This window comes from Triturus cristatus, chromosome 8, assembly GCF_964204655.1.
Source record: "Triturus cristatus chromosome 8, aTriCri1.1, whole genome shotgun sequence".
NCBI classification, from domain to species: Eukaryota; Metazoa; Chordata; class Amphibia; order Caudata; family Salamandridae; genus Triturus; species Triturus cristatus.
The window spans coordinates 874,779,167-874,805,917 of record NC_140591.1 but is presented as its reverse complement, the minus strand read 5'-3'; the positions used below and the strand labels follow the sequence as shown (position 1 = coordinate 874,805,917).

Genomic DNA, 26,751 nt, shown 5'->3' with positions numbered 1-26,751 from the left:
TAGCTCACTGCACCATCCCAGCTCAGAACTTGGCTACATGCAAATTAGTCTGTACCTGTCCCAGTGCATGATGGGAACAGGGCAAACCAAACTACCAAGCCAATTCTTATACTGGGAAGGAAACAAGCTTCCGGGGACCATTTTCTGGCATCACAGCCTTCGTCGGCCCGGCTTGCCTGAATCCTGATGGTGCAATGAGCAAGGGACTCACGTCTGAGCATACCCTCTCACACTGAGTGTGGATAAAAACGATTTGGGAAAAAGGGGGTGGTGATGGACAGAGTTTCTGAATGATGCAGAATACTCTTACCAAGTCAAGAGATCATGGTTTTAATCCATCACCGTTTTTTAGCTCACTGCACCATCCCAGCTCAGAACCTGGCTACATGCAAATTAGTCTGTACCTGTCCCAGTGCATGATGGGAACAGGGCAAACCAAACTACCAAGCCAATTCTTATACTGGGAAGGAAACAAGCTTCCGGGGACCATTTTCTGGCATCACAGCCTTCGTCGGCCCGGCTTGCCTGAATCCTGATGGTGCAATGAGCAAGGGACTCACGTCTGAGCATACCCTCCCACACTGAGTGTGGATAAAAACGATTTGTGAAAAAGGGGGTGGTGATGGACAGAGTTTCTGAATGATGCAGAATACTCTTACCAAGTCAAGAGATCGTGGTTTTAATCCATCACCGTTTTTTAGCTCACTGCACCATCCCAGCTCAGAACCTGGCTACATGCAAATTAGTCTGTACCTGTCCCAGTGCATGATGGGAACAGGGCAAACCAAACTACCAAGCCAATTCTTATACTGGGAAGGAAACAAGCTTCCGGGGACCGGTTTCTGGCGTCACAGCCTTCGTCGGCCCAGCTTGCCTGAATCCTGATGGTGAAATGAGCAAGGGACTCACGTCTGAGCATACCCTCCCACACTGAGTGTGGATAGAAACGATTTGTGAAAAAGGGGGTGGTGATGGACAGAGTTTCTGAATGATGCAGAATACTCTTACCAAGTCAAGAGATCATGGTTTTAATCCATCATCGTTTTTTAGCTCACTGCACCATCCCAGCTCAAAACCTGGCTACATGCAAATTAGTCTGTACCTGTCCCAGTGCATGATGGGAACAGGGCAAACCAAACTACCAAGCCAATTCTTATACTGGGAAGGAAACAAGCTTCCGGGGACCGGTTTCCGGCATCACAGCCTTCGTCGGCCTGGCTTGCCTGAATCCTGATGGTGCAATGAGCAAGGGACTCACGTCTGAGCATACCCTCCCACACTGAGTGTGGATAAAACGTTCCCATGAGGCACAGGGTCAAGACTGATTTGCATATGGCCATGTCTGAACTGGGGTGGCGTAATGGGCAAAAGAACGATGGATTTAACCCAGATCTCTTGACTGGGGGAGAATGTCCGCATTGTCAGCATTCCGTCCATCATTTGTTTGTTGTAACGCTTTTCGCCCTAAGTGGGATGGGTATGCCCAGACGTGGGTCCCGTGCTCACTACGCCACTGGAGTCAAGCTATCCTGGCTGATGACGGCTGATAGCCAGAAACCGGTCCTAGGATGCTTGATTCCGGTCCAGGGAAGACATGGCTTGGCAGTTCGGGCTGGACTGTTCCCATGAGGCACAGGGTCAAGACTGATTTGCATATGGCCATGTCTGAACTGGGGTGGCGTAGTGGGCAAAAGAACGATGGATTTAACCCAGATCTCTTGACTGGGGGAGAATGTCTGCATTGTCAGCATTCCGTCCATCATTTGTTTGTTGTAACGCTTTTCGCCCTAAGTGGGATGGGTATGCCCAGACGTGGGTCCCGTGCTCACTACGCCACTGGAGTCAAGCTATCCTGGCTGATGACGGCTGATAGCCAGAAACCGGTCCGAGGATGCTTGATTCCGGTCCAGGGAAGACATGGCTTGGCAGTTCGGGCTGGACTGTTCCCATGAGGCACAGGGTCAAGACTGATTTGCATATGGCCATGTCTGAACTGGGGTGGTGTAGTGGGCAAAAGAACGATGGATTTAACCCAGATCTCTTGACTGGGGGAGAATGTCTGCATTGTCAGCATTCCGTCCATCATTTGTTTGTTGTAACGCTTTTCGCCCTAAGTGGGATGGGTATGCCCAGACGTGGGTCCCGTGCTCACTACGCCACTGGAGTCAAGCTATCCTGGCTGAAGACGGCTGATAGCCAGAAACCGGTCCTAGGATGCTTGATTCCGGTCCAGGGAAGACATGGCTTGGCAGTTCGGGCTGGACTGTTCCCATGAGGCACAGGGTCAAGACTGATTTGCATATGGCCATGTCTGAACTGGGGTGGCGTAGTGGGCAAAAGAACGATGGATTTAACCCAGATCTCTTGACTGGGGGAGAATGTCTGCATTGTCAGCATTCCGTCCATCATTTGTTTGTTGTAACGCTTTTCGCCCTAAGTGGGATGGGTATGCCCAGACGTGGGTCCCTGCTCACTACGCCACTGGAGTCAAGCTATCTTGGCTGATGACGGCTGATAGCCAGAAACCGGTCCTAGGATGCTTGATTCCGGTCCAGGGAAGACATGGCTTGGCAGTTCGGGCTGGACTGTTCCCATGAGGCACAGGGTCAAGACTGATTTGCATATGGCCATGTCTGAACTGGGGTGGCGTAGTGGGCAAAAGAACGATGGATTTAACCCAGATCTCTTGACTGGGGGAGAATGTCTGCATTGTCAGCATTCCGTCCATCATTTGTTTGTTGTTACACTAACCCTTAACCAGTGGATTGGGCACTGGTATACTAACTACCATTTTTAGTTTATGGTGAAGATGCAAATATATATTAAATGTTTTTAAAAATTCACCACATGAAAAATATTGTCCACATGAGGGCATCCTCTCTACTTCACTACTTGGTCAAATTATATTGTGGTTACTAGAGCACTCCCAAGGCCAATGAGCACACTTCATATCACTAAAGTTAAGAGCATGTATGGGTCATGTTTGTGAATAGCCACAAAGCTGCTACTTTTTGGGTGTCCATCACATTGCCAATTGCCACATGCTTTTCCCTCCCCTCCCAACACCCATATTCTTGATCCCAACCCAATCCTTATGACATTAAGAATATGTCATACAGTTGAATTATCTGCTACTGTGTGATCTAGCTTCAGAAACAACTCCAAATCCCGAACTTCTTGAATGGTGTAATTGCAACTACACAACATTTTGAGAATCAGAGACAATCTCTGATCGGGTCTCGTCTCCTGTCTTTCTCTGGGAATCTTTCTCCTCTTCTTGCTTAATCTCTGACCCTGTCAGCAACCATATAAGGATGGGGCTGCCTGCTACCACAGTTCTCTAAATTTACTTATGTGTTTATAGATTAGTTTTGCATAGCATTTCAAGTTGCCTTTCAGAAACTACAGAGGACTTTTAAGTGGAAAGTGCAGCTTGATTGTTGGAAGGAGACGTTAGCAGCTAAGGTGAGAAACCATATGTAATATTCTTCAGCACAACCCTTGTTCCTAGATAATTCCATTTGAAATGGAGTCTACTCTGAACGTTCAGTGTCAGGAGCCTCCTGAACTTTAAGTGGTTGATTTTAGCTCATAGGAAGAACCTCTGTCCTTGCATGTCCAGATATTTGCTATTTTGTTTTACTCTCTTGAAGGATCAAAGGCTGATTCAATGGCCAAACAGTGAATATAAATCTCTGGTTGGCATGTAGCGAGGTGTCGGTTTCGGCAGGTAAGTAGTATCTTTGACTCAGTATGCTGTGTGGCTAGTGCACTATACCTGAATCTAGTCCTGGAACCTACTGGGAGCCAGTGTAGAGCTGTAGGGGCGGGTTTCTTTTGGACCCACCTTCTGGGGTTAAGGCATATTTTGACGGATTGGTTCTGAAATCTTTGAAGCCTGGCAATGTTTTTTCTTGGGGAGACTAGAGCAGATGATGTTACATCAGTCAATGAGAGACCTATCCTGTTTGATTATGTGTTCATTTGAAGGATTGGGAGAATTTCCTGCAGAAGAGAAATTTGCATATTGACACCTTTTACCACAGCGTTGATTTGGAAAGCAAAGGTGAGGTTACCATTGAATTGAATTTCTGGGTTCTCACAAGGCTGAGGGAGGTGTTCCAAGGTTTTGTTGGCTGAGCCACTGTTGGTGCTTCAGGCACAGTATTTCTGAGAGCTAAGATATCGGTCTAGGTGCTGTTATTGCACCAGATTGTCTCTTTCATCCACTGCAACTGGTGAATCCATGCCCAAGTTAAGGTCAGTTGGATTCTGTGGTCTGTTTTCCAACTGGAAGATGACTTTATTATCAATGGCTTATGTTAACTGGCACCAATTGAGGATGTTTGCCAAGGACCCTACAAGGATGTTCATATGAGGCAAAAGCTTGAAGAACACAACTCGACACTAGGTGTGCGGCTGATTCAATTGATCTAATTCTGTCTTTTTGATTCTGGCCAGTGAGGAATGATTAGTTCCGATCCAGCAGCGGTCTGGTAATACCTGCTGAGAATGTAAGCATTTCCAGCAGTATTGTGTGGTTGATGACACCATATTCTGTGAAGAAATTGGCAAGGACAAAGTGTTTTGTCCCATCCATGGATCGGAGAAGCGCTTCTATCTTGTTGGCTAGTATAGTTTTGGTCCCCCTCGCGTTTGGTGCACATGGAGAAGTGGGTTGTGTACCATGTGCTCTTGAAACATCTCATTGGTTCATTTTCCCTGTTTTTGCTGAGGAAAGTAGGGTTAGAAATAGGCATGTAGCTATCCTGTATTTTCAAGTCAGCAGTTGGTTTATTGACCATTTATATCACACACACCAGAAGCTGAATGATTTCTAGGCACCCAGATAACAATCTTTCCATGTCACCTGTATTCCACTGAGTAGACAGTTTACTAAACAGGTCTAGAAAAAACTAAAGACTGTACCACTATTTTGAAGACAGATACTAAGATACAAAACTTTATCCCAAGCAGGAATCTTAGTTGGTGATGGGCATTTCTGGCACAATTATAAATATGACCAGATGTACGACCCTTACATTTTGCGACTCGCAAACTGCGTCGCTTTGCGATTCGCAAAATGTAATGTACAACAGTGTCGCGAACACTGTTAGCGATTCCCAATAGGGTCGCAAATTGCATGCCTCATTAATATTCATGAGGCAAGCGCAACTTTCGACCACATTGGGAATGGCTAGGACTCCCAGGGATGGTGGCCTGCTGGGGTCAGCAGACCACCATGTCTGGGACTGCTTTTAAAATAAAGCAGTGTTTTTCTTTTAATGCAGCCTGTGTTCCTTAAAGGAAAACGGGATGCATTAAAAAAGAAAAATGAAACTTTTCAGTTTCATTTTTTTAAGGGCAGGCAGTGGTCCCTTGGACCCCTGCTTGCTCTTAAAAAATATTTTCTCACACACTCACAAAGGGAAAGGGGTCCCTTTGGGACCCCTTCCCATTTGCGAGTGGTTTACCACCTACTTGAAGTAGGTGGTAAACTGCAAGTGCTTTGCGGTCGCAAAACAATAGTCCATGGCAGTGAGCCTCGCTGTTAGGAAGGGACGCCCTTATCCTAATTGCAAGAGTCGCAAACGAGATTTTGCAAGTCAGTGACTCGCAAAATAGCGTTTGTACATGCCATTACCCTTTTTTGCGGTTGCAAACGGGCCGAACTCCCAAATGCGAGTGCAAAAAAGGGTCGTACATCTGGCCCCAAATCTCTTGTCAAGTACAAAACAAAAAGACTGTAACCAATTTGGACTCCTAGAGGTCAGGTAGCATTAGCAGATTACCAAAGCAAAGCTTCTCAAAGGGTGGGAAATCTGCAAATGTAGCCAGGAAGGTGCCAGGCACCTTAGATATACTTTACCTGGGTCTCCTTGACTCATGGGCATCTGTTATCACCATTAGTCTTTATGGAGCTCCAAAGTACAATGGGACCAAACTAAGATTTGGATCTCCAAGGACAACCATTTGCACAATTTGCATGAGCCCTTTGCAGCCTATGGTCTAACCCATTTCAAACAGGCCTGAATTGAAAGTGAAGGACATCTGATTTTAAAGTGTCAGCAGAGGCCAAATACAGGGGTCCAAAGAGTTTAAAAAAAAAGTGTGGGGATTTTTCGTAGGGCATATGGAGTTTCTCCCACTGAATATATACGTGACGATATGAGCACACAAGCTATTATGACTAAGATATAGGCATTTCTACCTAAGATCAGCAGAGCAGTCCAACTTTAATGTTTCATAAATGTGATTTATTTTATAAATACAAACATAAAACGTAAATCCATTCACGTTCAAGAACATTGCACATCGCTCAGCTGAGTTTCATTCTGCTTCCCCACTATAATCACTAGACAGACATAACAGCAATCTTCTTCCATCATTGCTATTCTTGCACCACAGTAATCCTATGTTTAGTACACAATTGCCATGTTTAGCATGTTGAGGAGGTGTCATAGCCTCCTTGGCCTGATTGTCTTCAATACGTTTACTCTCTATCATAGCGCCTTCCCATCACTATAGGCACGCTCTTTCACAATGAGAAGAGAGCAAGATGCCGTACCTACGGTAATTGCATATATCTCAATTTCTGGCCTCCTTACTCTGTCAGAGAACCAACCCCAGGACTCACGCTTCCATCTTGCAGTCCAGCTGCAAGCCAGTGAAGGCAGCAGTGCACTCTCTAATACATACCTGATAGCCACTAGTATATGGGCAGCTCAACATCCCAAGTGCGCACTATCCCTGAACCCCTGAACGCATAATGCATTCCTCATTGACAGAGTCTTTATACAGTGGCACATTTTCAGATGTGATATACATCGGCTGAGGCAATTCAAACTATATCTACTTGTATTTGGTGTTAGTAGAGGCTTTATATAATTCACAACACCTGTCCCCCAGGGCAACCACTATTATCATGCGACTCTATGGTTGCAAATCACTGGCAAGTGACTTATGCCCTGCAAATCTCTCTTCAATAGAGCAACCCTTAGTAAGGCAGCCTGCCCCTCTGATAGTCCTTGGGCCCCTAACCAACCTATCTTCAGAATAGAGAGGCAAAACAGCATTCAGAGTAAGTCTGCAGTCACTAAACAACTGAGGACAATATTTCCAAGTAGGAAGAAAGAAGCTCCTCCAATCTGGTTGCGACAGGAGAAATGCCTCGCTCAGTGAAGGAGTATTGTTGAGTCAGTGTGCCAAGGGTCCAACCATAATGAAGTCTATGTTTCAGCCCAGACATGGACATGGACAGCTAAGCATTACAGCCTTGAGGGTGGGATGGAAAGTCCTATCCTGAATTCTCTTCCTCACACTTACAATGGCATGCAGAAACTGCTCCAGTCTGAAGCATACATGTGCAGAGAACAATCAGAGAGCCTTACCTTGTGTTCGGTTTTAGGTTCTCCACTGTGGAATGTGTTTGATTTGTTGTTAAAATAGACTGATCCTTTCCAGATTGCCCTCCGTTCTCTTTAGAAATAACTTTGTACTCTAAATATAAGCAAGAAAAAAAAAAACAATCAACCTTAAACTGATCTTCTATAAATGATGCTTAATATCCATCCCCAGGTTTTAAAGGGTTCGCTTCAACAATATTTAAAGTCTGGTGCTGACAAATGATTGTGCATTTGTTGAAACCATTTTTGTATCGTTGGTCCTGCTCTTGTTTTCCTCCCATTTTAATTACTCAACTTACAATCAAAGCGTTCTAGAGCTTGTCACCCCAACAGATTCCTCACTCTAGAGCAGTGGTTTCCACAATTTTTAGAACCACGGTCCACTTTTTAGAAAAAGAACCTTTTGCGACCCACCCACATTTAAGGTACATGACGAGGGGGATATTTTAATGTACCTAAAACATCATGTGGTAGTGCTCTGTCATTTACAGACAACACATTTTCCATTGAAATGGCCACTGCACTTGCACAGACATACAGTTTTATTGATATCACAATATACCACTCAATTAATGATGTGTGAAAATCGGGTTTCTGTTAATATTTGTCATTTGTACATTCATCACCAAGTAAGCATCTTGATTTGTTTTGATCCTTATAATATTTCATGTTTCCAGCACACTTAGGAATTTAACCCCTTCGCCGCGGGGGTAATTCCCCCGCGGTGCGGCGGGGGCAGCGGCGGCAGCGCTGTGCTCGTGACGAACCCAGCTCGTCATGAGGCACAGTGTAGCTGTGCTCATGACGAGCTGGGCTCGTCACGACTCCGCCCGCTAATTGATTCTCCCGCTCAGGGGGGAATCAATTACGCGTGGGAGTGGCGCGACCATTATGACGAGCCGAGCTCGTCATGAGCACAGCTCCACTGTGCCTCATGACGAGTTGGGCTCGTCATGAGCATACAAGTGGTTAAAAAAAAAAGTGCGCCATTTTTTCTTTCCTAACTACTGGATCCATACAGTTCATTTACAGGTATTTACATTTTGTTGTACATTGAAAAAAACAACATCCTACATTGTCACATAATTCATTTTAAAAACTCTTCTCACTTTGCAGTCAGAGAAAGAAAAGTGAACACCAATCCCAAGTTAAAAGAATAAGCAGCCTGACATTTGACCTCTGTTTTTGAATCACTGGCAGATGTGACAAGTTAAACACAGAGAGGCAGATATATGGGGATTTGGCATAAGGCAGCGCAATAGGTCACTTTGCTGCTCTGCCCTATGACAAAGTGAAATGACAGGACTGCCCATATTTATCTAATACAGTGCATTCCTGTCCTTTCCCCGCCTTGTTGCCGTTTCAGCAGCCTAGTGCCAACGCAGGCACCCTTGCACGAAGTTTAGTGCCTCATCAAACTTGTTCTGAATCATTCCGTGTGGATGTGCTAATAATATATTCTCAAGTTCAACACATATTGTTTAACAAACACATCTTTAAGATACTTTGTTTTTCAATGTTCCTGTCATGCACTGGCAGCTTTTGGATTTTTTTGTCACTTATTTTGTGCTATGTCTTTTTTCAGGGTTCATAATCATTAAACACCTTTTATTTAGCAATAAACATATTTTGACTGCAAATATATTCATGAATCAAACATGCAGCCTCTCTCTGCCTATGCTTGAGCTGCTGTGCAACATGTGCACTATTTGCAGCACATAGATACAAATCCTGAACAATGTTGCTGGTCAGGCTTGCACAACCTGCATTTTACTGTAAATATGCTGCGGCGTCCTGCTATAGCTGAAGCTTAGAGAGAAGGCTCCTGAGTCAATGTGCTGCTGTGCCTGGCACTTAATGCACCTTATACATAAACCTTGCCAGGAAACATGCTGCTGATTTTGCACTAAGATCTAGTTACTGTTAACCCTCTCTGCTGCTAACTGCGGCATAAACTTATTTTCCTTTGAAACGTGGGTCTTTGCTCTGCAACTATTATTGCTGAATTGCGAAAATGATTGCCTAAGAGTTATCCAGAAAGGAAGACGCAAAAGAATGGCTGGCCCCCTTACACCCCCCTGAAGACCAGTTGGGGGGAAAGATCTGCACTTCTACATCCAGGAGCAAATACCAGGAAGAGAGCTGGTGCAGAGGGCCAGTGGAACCAGCTTCCTGCGAAATGCACTGCCTTGGAGGTGAGGAGGTCTGCTCCCGCTAGCTAGCGCGCGCCACCAAGACTAAGCTAAGCACACAATTGTCCAAATTGGCCCAACGGGGCCAGAGTTATGGCCTTATAAATATTGGGGACCACTGAACTTCTACAAAAACAGAGTGTGTAAGGCTCTGTCGCATCTCCTTTCAATTACACACAGATTGGGGCAGGGCCCAGGGGGTTAGAGCAAGAATTATTTGGAGGGAAAAGTCATGCATGGGGCCCCCTCCCCAGTTCAGCTTTTGCCCAGGGGTCCCCATCTTCCCAGGGGCTGATGGATGCACGGGCTTGGGATCCCAACTCTGGGCCCCAGCACACTAGCAGAGAACGGGGGACTGCTGTTGTGCCCAGCCCCCTAATGGCGGTGCCTCACCGATGCTACCTGTGCCCAAATCCAGGGGAGTATGGGAGCCACCGGAGGACACTGCACCCTGCCGACAGGGTGCGGGCAGGGAAAGGAAGAGTGCTGGCAACGATGGAGCTGGTTGTGGGGGACCCGGCTTGGGCACGCGGAGTGGGCTCCCTGCATGGCTCCAATAATGAGCAGCACAGGGTGTTCAGGTCGGACCGGGCAACTCCCTCAAAGACAAAAAAAAAAAACATACTGTTTTTGGCTGGAGTGTCCCATATTGCCACACGGAGCTTGTTGATTGTTTTTCTTGCCTTGTGTTGGCCCAAGGAGAGCTAGGGCAACACCAACGAACCTGGAAAGTGTTCTGGAGCTGTAGGCATTACATCGGCCCCCCAGAAATAATGTTTATCAGACTGACCCTACATTTGTGGGGTCAAGAAATCCAGGACCCTCAAGGATTTTCTCCTATTTTTTGAAAGCACTACCAAGGCTGGAGCTTTTCTTCTACGGTTAGGAGTGTATCATTCTCTAGTGGCTAGTTCTATGGCTGGATTTTTTTGCAGGCTGAAGGTGTACAATGAAAATATATGGAGTGCAGCGCTCTCTTGGGGCTGGATCAAGGGTTGCATTTTATGTGGCCTGAAAGTGGTGCCGTCTAGGGGCTGTTTTTATGATTGCATTTTATATGGTCTAAAATCATATAAGCAGCACACATACATAGAATATGTTCATTTAAAATGTTTTATTGAAATAATAATGGCAACAGTGATTACTCTGTTATTAAAATAATAAAACTGACAGTAATTACTAATGAAGGTTGGTCTGCTTTATTGACATTAATAATTGCTTTTACCCATAGTTATTATTAATCATTGCATTTACACACAAAATGATAGTGTTTTTCACATGTGGTTTGTTGTTCCTGTAATATGATAAACCCTTGATAATGTCAACAGGTCTGTTTTATCTAAAGTGATCCCCACCCTATATTGTGATTTGCTATCTGTCACCAGTGGGGGGTTACTGTGATTTTAGGGTAATGCCTCTTAGTAGTCAAATGTGATTTTGCAATGTCATCTATGGTATTTTCAATCTGCCATACGAATAAAGCTGTACATTATTGCACAGTATTAAGTGGTATGTGTGTGATAAATGTAGTTTTCCTTTTTCTAAATTAGGTCTTGGACTGCTCTGCTTCCCTACCCAGAGAGTCAAACGCTACAACAGGGTGCTTGGTTCCCAGTAAGAGGAAATTGTGAACCTATTACTTGTGTAGGTTTACATCCTGCTCTGCTAAATACCCACTTTCCTTGACGAGGAACAAAGGTATATTTTACAAAGCTGCTGCAGCAGAGGACAGCATACCAGCACTGACAATTTCACTTTGCTAGATGACTCTCAAATGCTAATTTTCCACAATCACGTGGCAGATAATGTGTCAAAGCTGAGACATGACTGTGAGATCCTGCTTTTAAACCGAGTGCAGAAAGCACAACGCCAACAATGGAAATAAACTGAGAAATCCCAAGAAGAGCAGTCTGCTCTTTGTCTCACTACCATACACTTTTCCAAACAAAACTTGGATTTGTGTGTTATTTAAAAAAAGCTGTCAAGCTTTTAGTTAGACAGTGCTTCTAGACAGCAAATATGGTTACTGTAGTACACGCGCCAAGGGTCTGTAAGCACACTGGGCTGTACTGTATGAACAGAAAGTATTGTTCTTTCTGCTTTCACGGCTTGTTTTGGGACTTCTACTAAATCGGGTTTCCACTTTAGCAGGGAAAAAACAGTCATAGTGCAGAGTATGAATAAAGTTTAAGTACTCTATCTGTCCTCTGGTTAGTTAATTTTAAGAGGTATGGTGCCAATCATGTTTGAAACTGCATAGAGTGCGAGCAAGCCTAAATTAGCCCAGGAGTTAGAGGAGAGATCCTCCCCCTGCAAAACGTTTACAAAAAAATGAGTCTTAATGGAGCACTTTCATCCTAGTTCTACTTGGACATTGGCTAAAAACCCAACATATTTTTATGAAATATTCCAGTAATTCATGGTCTTCCAACTGAGCTCAGACATCTAGTCATTTTTGAGGGGCGCAACTGGTAGAGCGTCATGTTGTCGATAAGGATGATGGTTTTGCAGAATCGCCTTGCTTTAGATGTATTATTGGCAAAAGAGGGCGGAGTCTGTAAATTACTGAAAGTTCAGGAATGTTGTACGTATATTCCAGACAATAGCAAGGATCTGGAGACATATATAGACAACATTACCACGATTCATCAAGAGATTGAGGATTTGACTGAAGAAGGTGTTTGGGAAAAGATTGGTAAAGGATTCGGTCGTGTGGGAAGTTGGTTTGCGAATTTGGGAAAGGGGTTCCTTGGGTTCGTGCTAAAACCCCTCATTATTGTTGTGGTTTGTGTGATTTGCTTGTGGGGTCTCATCAGAGCTTACAAGTGGTACAGAGGAAACAGAATTGAAAGAGCTCTTAGAGCGAGTGAGATGCGAATGGCAAGACTGCAGGATAGTCAATATCAGAATATCAAGAATATGGAGAGGTTCCAACGAGGGAGGATGGCAACAAGTACTGTTTATGTCAGTTCTTTCTCCAAGGGAGTTAATTGTGTGATGGTGTGATGACATTTGTCAGCAAAGGGGGGAACTGATAGAGCGTCATGTTATTCTGAAGTTTGTAGGGGTGCATCATATTCACCGTTAGTCAGCACCCGCATATTAATCGATGTAGGTTAAGTGTGCCATAGAAATGTATTACTAGAATCGTTTAACATAGGTGTGATTAGAAATGTAACCATGCTTTTTATGAAAAGTAATGCTGCAGATCATTGTGAATGTGTTTTAGTAAATGCATAATGTTTGATTCTCACATAATGCAATGTGTTAGTTAAACGTGTGCCATGTTAAAGTTGCACGTGCAAGTTTGCTTATTCACGTATAAAAAGTAATGAACTAATGCTTAGAGTGTTATTTAGGAGTGTTTAACAGTGTAAAGGCCTGATCGCATATACGTTTAAGGAGAAAGGCCTGTTCATTTTCTTATGTTAGCTAACGTTGTAGGCCGAAAAATGATTTCCCTTGGTAAAGGCTTTGGGTTACGGGATGATGGAAAATCTTAGAGAAGAGAAAAGTTTTTGTTCCCATGTTTCTGTTGCAGGTGCAAGGACATTTAGCTTGTTAGTCAGAATAGGTCTTTGTTTTAGGAGTTAGGATGGTACATGAAGCCAACAGGGGAGTACATTGGAATGAGCGGATGATACTTTCAGCGGAGAAGGTGCTTGGGACTCAAGGTCAAGCTAACCGTCGTTGGATGAATTACAAGTTTCACTGGAAAAGTACTGGAAGAAGACCTGGCTGAAGAGGTGTGCCGAAGGGCGTGTTCTACGTTTTTGGGATTTTGTATTAGGGACAGTGCCCCGTGGGTTGAGCAGTTGCGGTTTAGATGGGAAGCTAGAAGGAGCCTCTTAGAACGAGCTCTGACTAAGTGAATGTACTTCTTAGGAAGTCTTCACTTCTGACACCTTTTATTCTCTTGCCTGGGATGGGAAATGCTAAGTAGGGATGTCAACTTAGAGTTAGAGTAGGGAAAGGTTAACTGATTTCCTTTTAGGCTAATGATTCCTAATGTGGATATTGGATTTACCATTGCATTTCTTATGCTTCTAGAGCTTGTTATTCTTTTTGTATTGAGCCGTATGAGACTCTTACGTAGACATGCGTTTGTTTTAGTGCCATTTATCTTTTACACCTTGTGCTAAGGTGTCTCTATGTGCAGTTATTTTTGGTTGTAATAAAATCCTACAAATTTTTGAGTCGGAGTCAGTGGTCCTTCCTAAATGAGATTTGATTCTGGTGATTATGTATTTAGATTTGAATTTCCTCCCCTCTACACTATTTAGCAGATAAAAAGATCCTGGTGACCAGAGAGGATTCTTGGAGATAATCAGGTAGGCAAGAATCCGGTCCTATCAGTTGGTAGCAGAGTAGGATGGTTATCTCTGATAGTGAGGGGAGATCTAGATTAAGATAAGAGATTCTAGAGGACCACAGAAGTCAAGTGATGGTGACTCATCGGATGGCGAGCAGCGGACAACGGCAGTTGATGGAGATTGATGGAGAGTAGCGGTGCGGTGGAAAGCAGCAGTTCGTGGAGGAGTGAGTATGTATAGGGTGAGATGTTTGTAGATTGCGGTGTTGATTTGAATGTGTGATGTCTTGCGGAGTTGGAGTGAGTGTTGAGTGATTGTGAGATCAGGCTGTGAGCGCACGCAGCCCGGGAAAATTTTAGGCTCGACGAGTAGCTTAAGTGATTGTGGTGTAGAAGACACCCGCGGTAGATTTTGTTGACCACCGAAATGGGAACGTGAGACGTCATCGATTACCCGGACCGAGATAGGGGGTGCGAATGTGTGAGTGCATGAGTAACCGACGCTGGTCGTGGGTTGTTGTACGTGGAATTTGAATAATTGAAACCTATCAGAGAGGCGATTGTCCGGTCGTTTCGCGGACAGATAGTTGCCAGCTGAGGTCGACAATTTCGAGAGACTGTAGACGGACAATCAGAGAAGTAACTTGTTTGGGACAAACTGTTATTTCAGCGTGTGAATGGGACGAATGCGAGGGTGAGATGTGAATTGTGAAGGAGGGGAACTGCAGCGAGCGGAGGAAAAGTGACGTCAGAAGGTGTCGCGCTGCGATAGGTCGGTTGGGTGAGTCGCGCTGCTATTGGTAGATTTGACATCAGGAAGTGAACGAAAATATTGTGTGTGATCAAAAATTGTTCATCATGAAATGTTTTAAGGTTTTCCGAGAATTATGTAGAGATGACAAACATGTGGTTACTCGTGGGGGAGAAGTAGCCCCTCCCGAGGATACTCCGGCGCATTATATGGCAAGAAATGTGGGGTTGCATACTATAATTTGGCCTGAAAATTGGCATAAAATGACCCAAGGCGAGGGAGAATTGGCTTTCCCGTGATATGGCTCCTTTAGGTTGGAAGTGTTGTATCAATTGAAATCTGTAATGTCTTCGTTGCGACGTTTGCCAAGACCAACTCAGTTTGAGGCATTGCATGCATGGATTAGAGCAGCACATGACAGGCAAAGAGACCGAAGTCAAGAAAGGGTGAAGAAGTCAATTAAGGCATTCCAGGATGCGAGGTGGGATTCACAAGAGAAGAGGTGGAGAGTACAAACGATAGAGGGGGACAGGTTGTACCCACTACTGGAGAAGACAGACAGTGCTAAGTCAAAGAGTGCAGATGATGACGACAGTGATACAGATGACAGTCTAGTAGAGAGGTTGTTGTCTGAGAGACCACCTCCGTACAATCCAGATTCCTACGAAGGGAAGTCAGCTCAAGCAGAAGGGACTAGTGGATTACAGACTCAGCCAGAAGTGAGAGTAGAAGGGAAAATTTCGACAGGAACTGAGGGCATGAAAAATCAGTCTGTAGCAAGTACAGAGGTTGGGAGAGGTGTGAGGTTACCGGATGCTCTAAAGGTACCGGTTACCATTGGACCTATTTTTTCAGTTTACGACCCAGATCAAGAGAAGGTTGGGAGTTCAGTACAGTCAGCTGTAGGATCGAGAAGTGTGGTAGAGGGAAATTGAATAGTGAGCGGGATGGAGCAGACTCCAAAACCTATTGAATGGAGTATGTCATTGCCAGCTATAGCAGACTCCTCTAGGGGACAGGTGGATGCGAGATCAGCAAGACCAAGGTCTTTGGTTGAATCAAGATCAGATTTGCGGATGTGGGCACCGCCAGTGAGGAATCAAAATCAGAGTGAGAGAACTGTAGAAAGTGAGCAAGGCAATTTAGGAAATCGTTCTGTTTCTAGGAGCATGACAGAAGGGATTAGAACTCAAGAACAGGAATGCGAGTACGATGAACGGAATGGGGCAGCATGTCGAGAAATACTGAAGGGAGCCTTGAAAGGGAGAATGCTAGATGTGGTAAGGTTGAAAGCAGAAGTAGATGAGATAATAAGTGGAAATTTGCCTCTTGAGAGAACGTACATGTACGAGCAAGATGAGTTACTTTTTGTAGCGAAAGATGTGACTCGCAAGGCAAGAACTGCACATGAGAAATTGTCTGAATTGGCTAAGAGGTATGACGTGGATCTATCTAAAACGAAATCATTGCAGGGAAGCCATAGATTGCAGTATAGTGACCAAGAATTGGAAGAGAAGAGGGTCATGGGATTGAGGACCCATATCAAGGATTTGATTATAGCAATGCGTGCAAGGATCATGCTTGACAAATGGGAAGAAAGGTGGTCCAAGAAGAGGAGCTCTAAAAGGACGATAGGAGAGACGCCACCTCCAGGTGGGGGGGGATGATGGATGTAGGAAATTTCCCTTTACGAGAGGTACAGAATGGAGGATATGTGCCTTGGAGTAGGGGTGATTTGGCTGCATTTACGAACCATTTTCTCCGCTTGCGGGAGAATTTCGTCGAGTGGTACAAGCAGGTCGATCGGTTTGTCAAGATCTCAAAGGTGTTGTGGATTGATTTGAATACGCTGTTTGACATTGTGGTTCCGAGCAGTTTATGGTCGGCATGTAAGATCGCTGTTGAGTGGCCAACTTCAGAGCCTGACAGGGATCCTGTTTCAAATGTTCCGTCACCTATAGTCATGAAGAAGTTCGAACAAGTGATCACGTTGCTGAAGTCGAAAATTTCACCTCAGGATAGTGATTGGGTCAAAATAAATAGGACAGTGCAAGAGCCAAAAGAGACAGTGCATGAGTTTTATGAAAGACCCTTGCAGGCCTTTAAGCAGTACAGTGTATTAGATGTCTTGGATACAAAGGACATGGGACAGTTTGTTTCAAAGTTTGTGTTGGGATTGAGGCCAGAGGTTAGTCTAATGATACAGCAGCATTTGTTTGTTGGCAGAACAAGCCGGTGGATGAGATTTTGCGGTATGCCAGGTACTGTAGTGATGAGATAGAATCGAAGCACAGGAAGTTGAAGGACAAATTGATGCTTGTTCAGATGCAAATGGCTCAGGGACAGCCTAATGGCAGGGAAATAATCAAGGAGGGAATCAGAATGTCCAAGGTCAGGGAAGACCAAAGTCAGTTGATCCCAAGACAGGGATGGATGTGGCAACATTGAAAAAGACCACTGTGTCATCTTTGTCACCAGGTTGGACACTGGAAGCGCGAGTGTCCCTTGAATCCAATGAATCAGGTGCAGCAAGAAGTAGAGATAGTTCAGGTCCCTGTACCTGAAGTAGTTCCCACTGTGACTAGACCTAGGATGGTGAAAGGGGAGACTAGTAGCCCGCAGGTGCAAGTTCCTCAGCCACCTAGGGTCCAAAGTGTTCAGCAAGGAGTTCGGACTTATCAACAGATGCCCTTGTTCGAAGAGAGTGAGGAGTTCGGTCCAGACCCGTTGGCATGACGGTGCCTGAGAGAGGAGGATGACTGCACGTTTGGAACAGTCTTGGAGGTAGACCAGAGAGGACCATTTGTAGAAGCAGATATTGATGGTCACCCTACCACCTTTTTGGTTGACACTGGTGCTACCCGGTCTACTGTAAGATCAGCAGTAGTCCCTAACCTACCCCTCTCGGGACAATCGATCCTAGTTGTTGGTGTAGCAAATAAGAAATTGACTAGCCCATTGACAGAGCCAATTCCTGTGAGAATAGGAACATTCCGAGATCAACACCAGTTTGTGGTGTGTGACTCAAGTCCAGTTTGCCTGTTGGGAAGAGATCTGTTGTGCAAGCTGAATTGCACCATCTATTGCACACCGAAGAGAGTTGAAGTGCAGACAAAGGATGATGCTGCGACCTTTAAGGTTGCGAATCAGCGCGTGTGTATAGAAATGTACCTGGCGCTGACAGTGAAGGAGCTTCCACTTGATTTGAGGGATTCTGTGTCAATTGATGTGTGGGACCTGAGTGGAGAAGAGATTGGATTGGTCAAAGGTGTAGAGCCAGTGAAGATTCAGGTCAAGCCGAATGTAGAATTTCCTAGGACGCCCCAGTACAATTTATCACCTGAGACGATTGCAGGGATCAGACCTGTAATTGAGTCTATGATCAAGCAGGGAATTCTGAAAGAGATCATGGGTAGCCCATGTAATTCACCTATCATGGGACTACAGAAACCGAGCGGGAAAATTCACGATTGTGCAAGACCTGCGAAAAATCAATGAGATAGTTGTCCCATGTTGTCCGGTGGTACCGAATTCATCTGTGATCCTGTTCCAAATTCCATGTGATGCGGAGTGGTTTTCAGTTATTGATCTGTGTCAAGCATTCTTCTCGATACCACTCCACGAGGAAAGCCAATTTCTTTTTGCTTTCCGGCTGGAGAACCGCGTGTTCACGTGGTGTCGTATCCCACAGGGGTACACAGAGAGTCCATCGATCTTTAATCAGATCCTGAAGAAGAATCTTGAAAGTCTTGTGTTGCCGCAGAACTGGTGCAATACATTGACGATTTGCTTGTTGCTTCTGAAACTGAAGACGCTTGCAGAATCAATACCATTGCTTTACTGAATCATTTGGCAGAGAATGGACACAAGGTGTCCTTGAATAAATTGCAGTACTGTCTGAGTGAAGTACAGTATTTGGGTCACAGAATTGAGAAGGGCAGGAGAAAGGTGTCACCAGATCGTATTGAGGCTATTATGATTATGCCTGTGCCTACCACTCAGAGAGAAGTCAGAATGTTCTTGGGGATGGTTGGCTATTGTCGCCAATGGATTCCCAACTTCTCCTATGAAGCGAAGCCTTTACAACGGCTGACGCACAAGGATGTGAGTGATCCGGTACCATGGGACAATGACTGTTTGATGCTTTGGGGATGCCTGATTACAACAAGGCATTCACATTGTTCTATTGCGAGAGAAAAGGTTGTGCATTGCCAGTCCTGACTCAGAATCATGGAGGTGCCAGTAGACCAGTTGCCTACTTTTCAGCTTCTTTAGATCCAGTAGCTTCTGCGTTGCCCGGATGTCTTAAATCCGTTGCTGCAACAGGTGTCAGTATTGAAAGATGTGAGAGTATTGTAATGGGACATCCACTTACAATTTATGTGCCACACTCTGTTGAACTGTTGATGACAAGGACTGAAACACAGCACCTCACCAACAACAGGTTGACACGTTACGAGTTATACTTGCTGCAGAAAATGTGATTTTGAAGAGGTGTTCTGTTTTAAATCCGGCAACATTGATGCCTATTCCAAATGTAGATGGTGAAGATTGTGAGGATCACGACTGTCTCGATGTGACTGAACTATGCACCAAACCGAGACCAGACATTGTTGATGAACCGCTCCCTGATCCTGATGAAATTTTATTTGTGGACGGTTCATGTTTAAGAGACGATGTTGGTCGATTGAGAGCAGCGTTTGCTGTATGTACCATCACAGGAGTGGTTGAAGCTGCTTGTTTAGAGGGAGTACACTCCGCACAGGTAGCTGAAATCATTGCTTTGACCCGTGCCTGTTTGGCTGCTGATCAGATTCGGATAACGATTTACACTGACAGTCAGTACAGGTTTGGTGTTGTTCACGACTTCGGGCAGTTATGGTCACAGAGAGGGTTCATGACATCTTCAGGTTCGCCCATCAGAAATGGGGAAAATGTGAGACAATTGTTGGAAGCATTACAATGTCCGAAAGCGATTGCAGTTGTCAAGTGTTCAGCACATAGCAAAGGGAGTGATTTTGTTTCTCTAGGAAATAACTACGCTGATGAGGTTGCCTGGTTCTGTGCAGAACAAGGATGCATATTTACTGGAGGGTACACTAGAGAGAGCCAAGAAAGAACCGATCTCAGCATGATGTTAGCCATGGCCGATACATGGGAGGAACTAAAGCGATTGCAGGATGAGGTTACTGATCAAGAACGTGATAGCTGGATACGAGCAGGATGTGAGAAGGGAGATGTGGATGTGTGGGTTTCAAGTGATGGACGAGCTGTGTTACCAGAATGTCTGTCGAGTCCAATGGCAAGATTGATACATGGTGCAGTACATCTTGGCAGAGATGCAATGGTGCTCAGACAGACATGGTACAATCCGAAGTTTTGTGCGGTTGCTGAAGCCGAATGTCAGAGGTGTGTTACATGTCAGCAGATGAATGCAGGGAAGAGAAGTGCTGTAACTTGAGTCACATTGGGAGGTCAGGAGGGCCTTTCAATAGGATGCAGTTGGACTTTATTGAGATGCCGCAGTGTAATGGGTTGAAGTACATCTTAGTTGTGGTATGTGTCTTTTGGAGGTGGGTGGAGGCTTACCCAACACGTATGTGTGACACACTCACTGTAGCTAAACTGTTTTTGAGGGAACTTATCCCTAGGTTCGGGTTTCCGACCTCTTTGGTGTCGGACCGAGGGACACACTTCCATAGTGAGATCATGAAATTGCTCTGTGCTGCCTTGAATGTGGATCAGAGATTGCATTGCAGTTATCGACCAGAGGCTTCTGGGATTGTGGAACAAGTTAATGGGACTTTGAAAGCGCGGATGGTGAAAGTGTGTTCTTCGACATCCTTGAAATGGCCTGACGCACTGCCCTTGGTCCTTATGAGCCTTCGTAGTGTTCCTGATAGGAGAACGGGGTTGTCACCACACGAGATCCTGATGGGGAGGGCAATGCGATTACCAGCGATACCTGCTACTGCTTTGATTAGCATCACTGATGACTTGATTCTCGACTACTGTAAGGGACTGGCTGACGTAGTCCATTCTGTGTCCCAGCAGGTGCAAGCAGCAACTGTTAAAGCCGCAGTTGACCTGTGCCACGACTTGTGCCCGGGAGACTGGGTGCTTGTGCGTAAACACGTGAGGAAGAGTTGCCTGGATGTTCGTTGGCGTGGTCCATACCAGGTAATACTGGTCACGAACACGGCAGTGAAGTGTGGGGGACTGCCAAACTGGGTGCATGCCTCCCATACCCGCAGAGTTCCAGCACCCTTGGAAGATACAGCCCCTCTTGTAAATGAAAATCCAGATGAGGTGGCAGGGCCATCTGAGAGGGCCAGCCAAGCTGTGAGGGTTGCTGATGCAGTTGGTTGTGCACTAGATCGAGCTGAAAGGGGTTGTGCAAATCGAAGCCCCGAATTTGACTCAGACGGAGAAAGTGTTGCTGTGGGAGGAGTAGAGTCAAATTCTGCCGAAGAAGGAAGTAGTGCACAGGGTACCCAAAGAAAGAGCAGAAGTGCAACAGAAGCAGAAAGAGTTCGGCCCGTGAGTCAGAGACGGCTGAACTTGAGATTGGCACCTGAAAGAGATCTTGCCCCAGTTTCTGAAATATCTGAATCTGAACAAAGTGATGAAGAGCAAGCTCGAGCTAGTCTGAGAAGATCCAGGAGAACAAGAGTGCCGTCTCAAAGGTACACCTCACCAGAGTGGACATACGCTGTGACTGATGCCCAGAGTATTGAGCACGGGGAGGCTGAGGTCTTTGACGCTGGTCAGCGATTCTCCAAATCTAAAAATAGACGTGCTGTTGTTGGTTACAGGGGTGGAGATCAAAGAAATACTGACTCTCAATATTCCGAATCACCACTTCTGAGCAAGATTCGTGAATTGATTCTGGAGACGCTGGTTTCCCCAACTTTTGGGTTTGTACCACCGCATCAAGAATTAGTGGTGCTTCGTCTTGAACTTTTGGAACGTGTTTTAGAAATCTTGGGAGCTGATCTTATTTTGGACTGAAGGTGAATTTTGTTGTACATAAAAGTCTAAAAAGAAGATAACCTAGGCCCGAGTGGAAGAAGAATACATTTAGGGACTTTCCGTCAAAGACGACGAAAAGAGGGCTAGGGATGTCTTTTTGTGGACTGTGTAAATTAGGAACTGAAAGTTGCAAGGGGATTTCCAGCTTTTGAAGTGTCGTTTGAACTGGTTGACAAGTGATATCTGGAGGAAAAAGAGACTCTTAATTGTTACTATCGAGCCAAGAACTTTGAGAACTTTACGAAGATGGGAGATGCTGGAAATACTCACAGTAGGGCCAAATTAGTGATAGGTACACTTATAGGGTTGGTGATAGTTTCTATAGTCGTAATAGTTGTAGCCTCATATATTGTTTCACATGAGCAGGAGGGTGAGGCACAGGGAACACCTACCACTCCTAACCAAAAGGAGGTCACTATAGGAGCTAAAAGAGCTTTACTAATCGAAGAGAGTCGCAGATTTCACATAGATATATCTAGAAGTGATTTTAAAATTAATGCGTATGCAAAGCTGTTGTAGGAATATGTAGATGCGATGGATGCGAAAGATTGCTATGTGTGCATGCAGTTACCTTCTTCTGTAGATGAGGGTATTAGAAACCATCATCTTCCACTAACATATGGAATTTCTTGTAGTTTGTTGCTTAGTATCTTCTACGAGAGAGGTCAGTTTGAATATTTATTTTCCAATTATGATGCAGTACTTTCTGAAGTTCCAGCTTACAAGCATTTGAATAAATACGATTATTACAAGTCAGAGGACAGACTCCGGAAGTATTTCATACCGTCTTTGGAACTGGATACGGCTTATGCTCACTGACATAATTTGACATGTTCATTATCAGATACAGAGAAGAAGTTTGTAGGTCAAGTAGAAGATAGATATAGAAAACTAACACAGACACGAAATACAGGAGATAGTCCAGTAGATTGGACCGATGAGGAGAGATTACACAGATCACCATGTGCAAAAGGGGAAGTTGTGTGTGAGACGTCCTCAGACCTATTGTGAAAAGGTTTCGGTAGGACAAAGTACATGTGATTTTAAAAAAGCCATAGTGGTCCCCCTCCTGAAGAAGTTGGGAGCAGATCCGGCACTTCTCGCCAATTACCGTCCCATATCCCTGTTACCTTTCCTGGCCAAAGTTTTGGAGGGCTATGTAGCTAAATGCCTTTCCAACTTCTTGGAGTTGTACAAACATCTGGACTCCACCAGGCCGGTTTTCGCCCTGCACATTCCACTGAAGCCGTAATTCTGTCAGCAATGGACAGCCTACGTGATTTCGCTGATATAGGTTGTCCCCGAGTTCTGGTTTTGTTAGATCTGTCTGCGGCCTTCGACACGGTCGACCACAACATCTTGGTCGACCGTGTTAGGGGGGCCGGAGTCTTAGGAACTGCGGCATGCTGGATTTCCTCTTTTTTGGAGGACCGTTCTCAAGCGGTGCGCCTTGGCCAATTTACATCTAACCCTCACACTACCACCTGTGGGGTGCCTCAGGGCTCGGCCCATTCCCCGCACCTATTTAACATCTATATGGCCCCACTGATTAAATCACTCAAAAAGAGAAATGTATTGGTCCTCAACTATGCTGATGATCTGCAGCTTCTTCTCAGTGTTGACAGTTCCAATAACTCCATCATGGAATTCCAGGATACGATGCTATTTATCCAAACTTGGATGGATCTCAACCACCTCAAACTAAATCCTGGGAAAACGGAAATAGTCCTTACTGGGGACAGCTTTAAGCATTGGGGCCCCCAATATTGGCCCCCTGCACTCGGTCCACCTCCCACTCCCTCTAGCTCTGCTAAGACTGTGGGGGTACTTTTGGATAGTGGGCTATCCTTAAAAACCCAGGTTGGAGCCGTGGTGTCCAAATGCTTTTACCAACTGCGAAAAATTAGGAAAATTCACCGTTTTCTTACTCACGAAGCGCTGGTCCAGGCCATGATTTCTACAGTATTATCTCATCTAGACTACTCCAACTCGGTCTACTTGGGAATGCCCCATTATCTGTTTAAACGACTTCAGCTGGTTCAAAACCAGACAGCCTGACTTATTTACCACCAACCTAAATGGCAACCTGCCTCTCCTTTGCTGAGGAAACTACACTGGCTCCCGGTGTCACAACGTTGTGTTTTCAAGACCGGATGCCTTATCTTTAAGGCCTTACACGGTACCAGCCCGGAATTCATCAATAACCACATACTTAGGTATTCCCCCACTCGCGACCTAAGATCCGCCCACCTTTCTCTTCTAACTATTTCGAACTTCAAGAGGGTTCGTCTTGGAGGTCGCAGGTTTGCCACTCTTGCTCCCAAGCTGTGGAACTCCTTCCCTCTTGAGATTCGAACTTGCACCGACCTCCTTCCATTCAGGAAATTACTGAAAACCTGGTTGTTCCCTCGGGATTAGGTTTCCGCTTCCACGCCGATCTGTTCTCAAGCGCCATGAAGCCAACTCGGCGTACGTGCGCTCTATAAATCCCCATTAACATTAACATTAACATTAACATTGATCATATCTTTACAATGGAAGATTCTGCTAAGAATTTTTTGCAAGGCTCAGTGCAAGTGATTCCAACTGTTTATTATGTGTGTGGAAGGAATGCCTACGTAAGGTTGCCTGCGAATTGGTATGGTACATGTTAATTGGCTATCATTTTTCCGAAAATCTATCATGCGGAAGATTTGGAGCTTTTGGAGACCGGACATCATTCTAGAGTACATAGAGCTGTGAGTGCGGGAGCAGTGATTGGTGATGTTTTTGGAGCAATGAAACCGAGTTTGGGTGTGGTTCTGAATGATATGAAGATCAGAAGGCTGGCGACTGTGGTTTATGAGTTGTTAATGAATACAGCAAGGTCTTTGATCTTGGTGGATGGGGAGATGTTGTCGATAAGGATGATGGTTATGCAGAATCGCCTTGCTTTAGATGTATTATTGGCAAAAGAGGGCGGAGTCTGTAAATTACTGAAAGTTTAGGAATGTTGTACGTATATTCCAGACAATAGCAAGGATCTGGAGACATATATAGACAACATTACCACGATTCATCAAGAGATTGAGGATTTGACTGAAGAAGGTGTTTGGGAAAAGATTGGTAAAGGATTCGGTCGTGTGGGAAGTTGGTTTGCGAATTTGGGAAAGGGGTTCCTTGGGTTCATGCTAAAACCCCTCATTATTGTTGTGGTTTGTGTGATTTGCTTGTGGGGTCTCATCAGAGCTTACAAGTGGTACAGAGGAAACAGAATTGAAAGAACTCTTAGAGAGAGTGAGATGCGAATGGCAAGACTGCAGGATAGTCAATATCAGAATAACAAGAATATGGAGAGGTTCCGACGAGGGAGGATGGCAACAAGTACTGTTTAGGTTGGTTCTTTCTCCAAGGGAGTTAATTGTGTGATGGTGTGATGACATTTGTCATCAAAGGGGGGAACTGATAGAGCGTCATGTTATTCTGAAGTTTATAGGGGTGCATCATATTCACCGTTAGTCAGCACACGCATATTAATCGATGTAGGTTAAGTGTGCCATAGAAATGTATTACTAGAATCGTTTAACATAGGTGTGATTAGAAATGTAACCATGCTTTTTATGTAAAGTAATGCTGCAGATCATTGTGAATGTGTTTTAGTAAATGCATAATGTTTGATTCTCACGTAAAGCAATGTGTTAGTTAAACGTGTGCCATGTTAAAGTTGCATGTGCAAGTTTACTTATTCATGTATAAAAAGTAATGATCTAATGCTTAGAGTGTGATTTAGGAGTGTTTAACAGTGTAAAGGCCTGATCGCATATACGTTTAACGAGAAAGGCCTGTTCATTTTCTTATGTTAGCTAATGTTGTAGGCCGAAAAATGATTTCCCTTGGTAAAGGCTTTAGGATACGCGATGATGGAAAATCTTAGAGAAGAGAAACGTTTTTGTTCCCATGTTTCTGATGCAGGTGCAAGGACATTTAGCTTGTTAGTGAGACTAGGTCTTTGTTTTAGGAGTTAGGCCAACAGGGGAGCACACTGGAATGTGCGGATGATACTTTCAGCGGAGAAGGAGCCTGGGACCCAAGGTCAAGCTAACCGTCGTTGGATGAATTACAAGTTTCACTGGAAAAGTACTGGAAGAAGACCTGGCTGAAGATGTGTGCCGAAGGGCGTGTTCTACGTTTTTGGGATTATGTTTTAGGGACAGTGCCCCGTGGGTTGAGCAGTTGAGGTTTATATGGGAAGCTAGAAGGAGCCTCTTAGAACGAGCTCTGACTAAGTGAATGTACTTCTTAGGAAGTCTTCACTTCTGACACCTTTTATTCTCTTGCCTGGGATGGGAAATGCTAAGTAGGGATGTCACCTTAGAGTTAGAGTAGGGAAAGGTTAACTGATTTCCTTTTAGGCTAATGATTCCTAATGTGGATATTGGATTGACCATTGCATTTCTTATGCTTCTAGAGCTTGTTATTCTTTTTGTATTGAGTCGTATGAGACTCTTACGTAGACTTGTGTTTGTTTTAGTGCACATTTATCTTTTACACCTTGTTCTAAGGTGTCTGTATGTGCGGTTATTTTTGGTTGTAATAAAATCCTACAAATTTTAGATTCGGAGTCAGTGGTCATTCCTAACTGAGATTTGATTCTGGTGATTATGTATTGAGATTTGAATTTCCTCCCCTCTACCCTATTTAGCAGATAAAAAGATCCTGGCGACCTGAGAGGATTCTTGGAGATAACCAGGTAGGCAAGAATCCGGTCCTATCACTTCCTTCAAGAAAACATCCCCAAACTAGTATACCACATTGAACGAGAAACAGTGCAGGAAATGAGCAGGATCCAGCCAGATTCCAGATCCGGCAGCTATTATTGAGCTAGATCCAGGATCACCCCTGTAAAATATTCTGTGCAGTTTGCCGCCACCGGGACAGATTCAGTAGTGCCTGCACATTGTTTATATTCTGTTCGGAGCAACAACCTGCCGGCAGTGAGAGGGCTTTCTTATTTTCACTTCCAGCTCGGCACAAAATAAAGACCTGAATTAAAGGGTCATTAGCCCTCTTTTTATTTGA

The 26,751-nt window shown here is 44.7% G+C and overlaps 1 protein-coding gene across 1 annotated transcript in view; it reads right to left on the bottom strand.

Moving 5' to 3' along the window:
* Positions 1-26,751, bottom strand: part of ABI3BP (ABI family member 3 binding protein) — a 1,978,933-nt gene that overhangs the window by 182,401 nt on the left and 1,769,781 nt on the right. Inside the window, exon 106 of the mRNA XM_085622401.1 lies at positions 7,392-7,500. Coding sequence (XP_085478527.1) covers positions 7,392-7,500 — 109 coding nt within the window. The remainder of the gene's footprint in view (positions 1-7,391; positions 7,501-26,751) is intronic.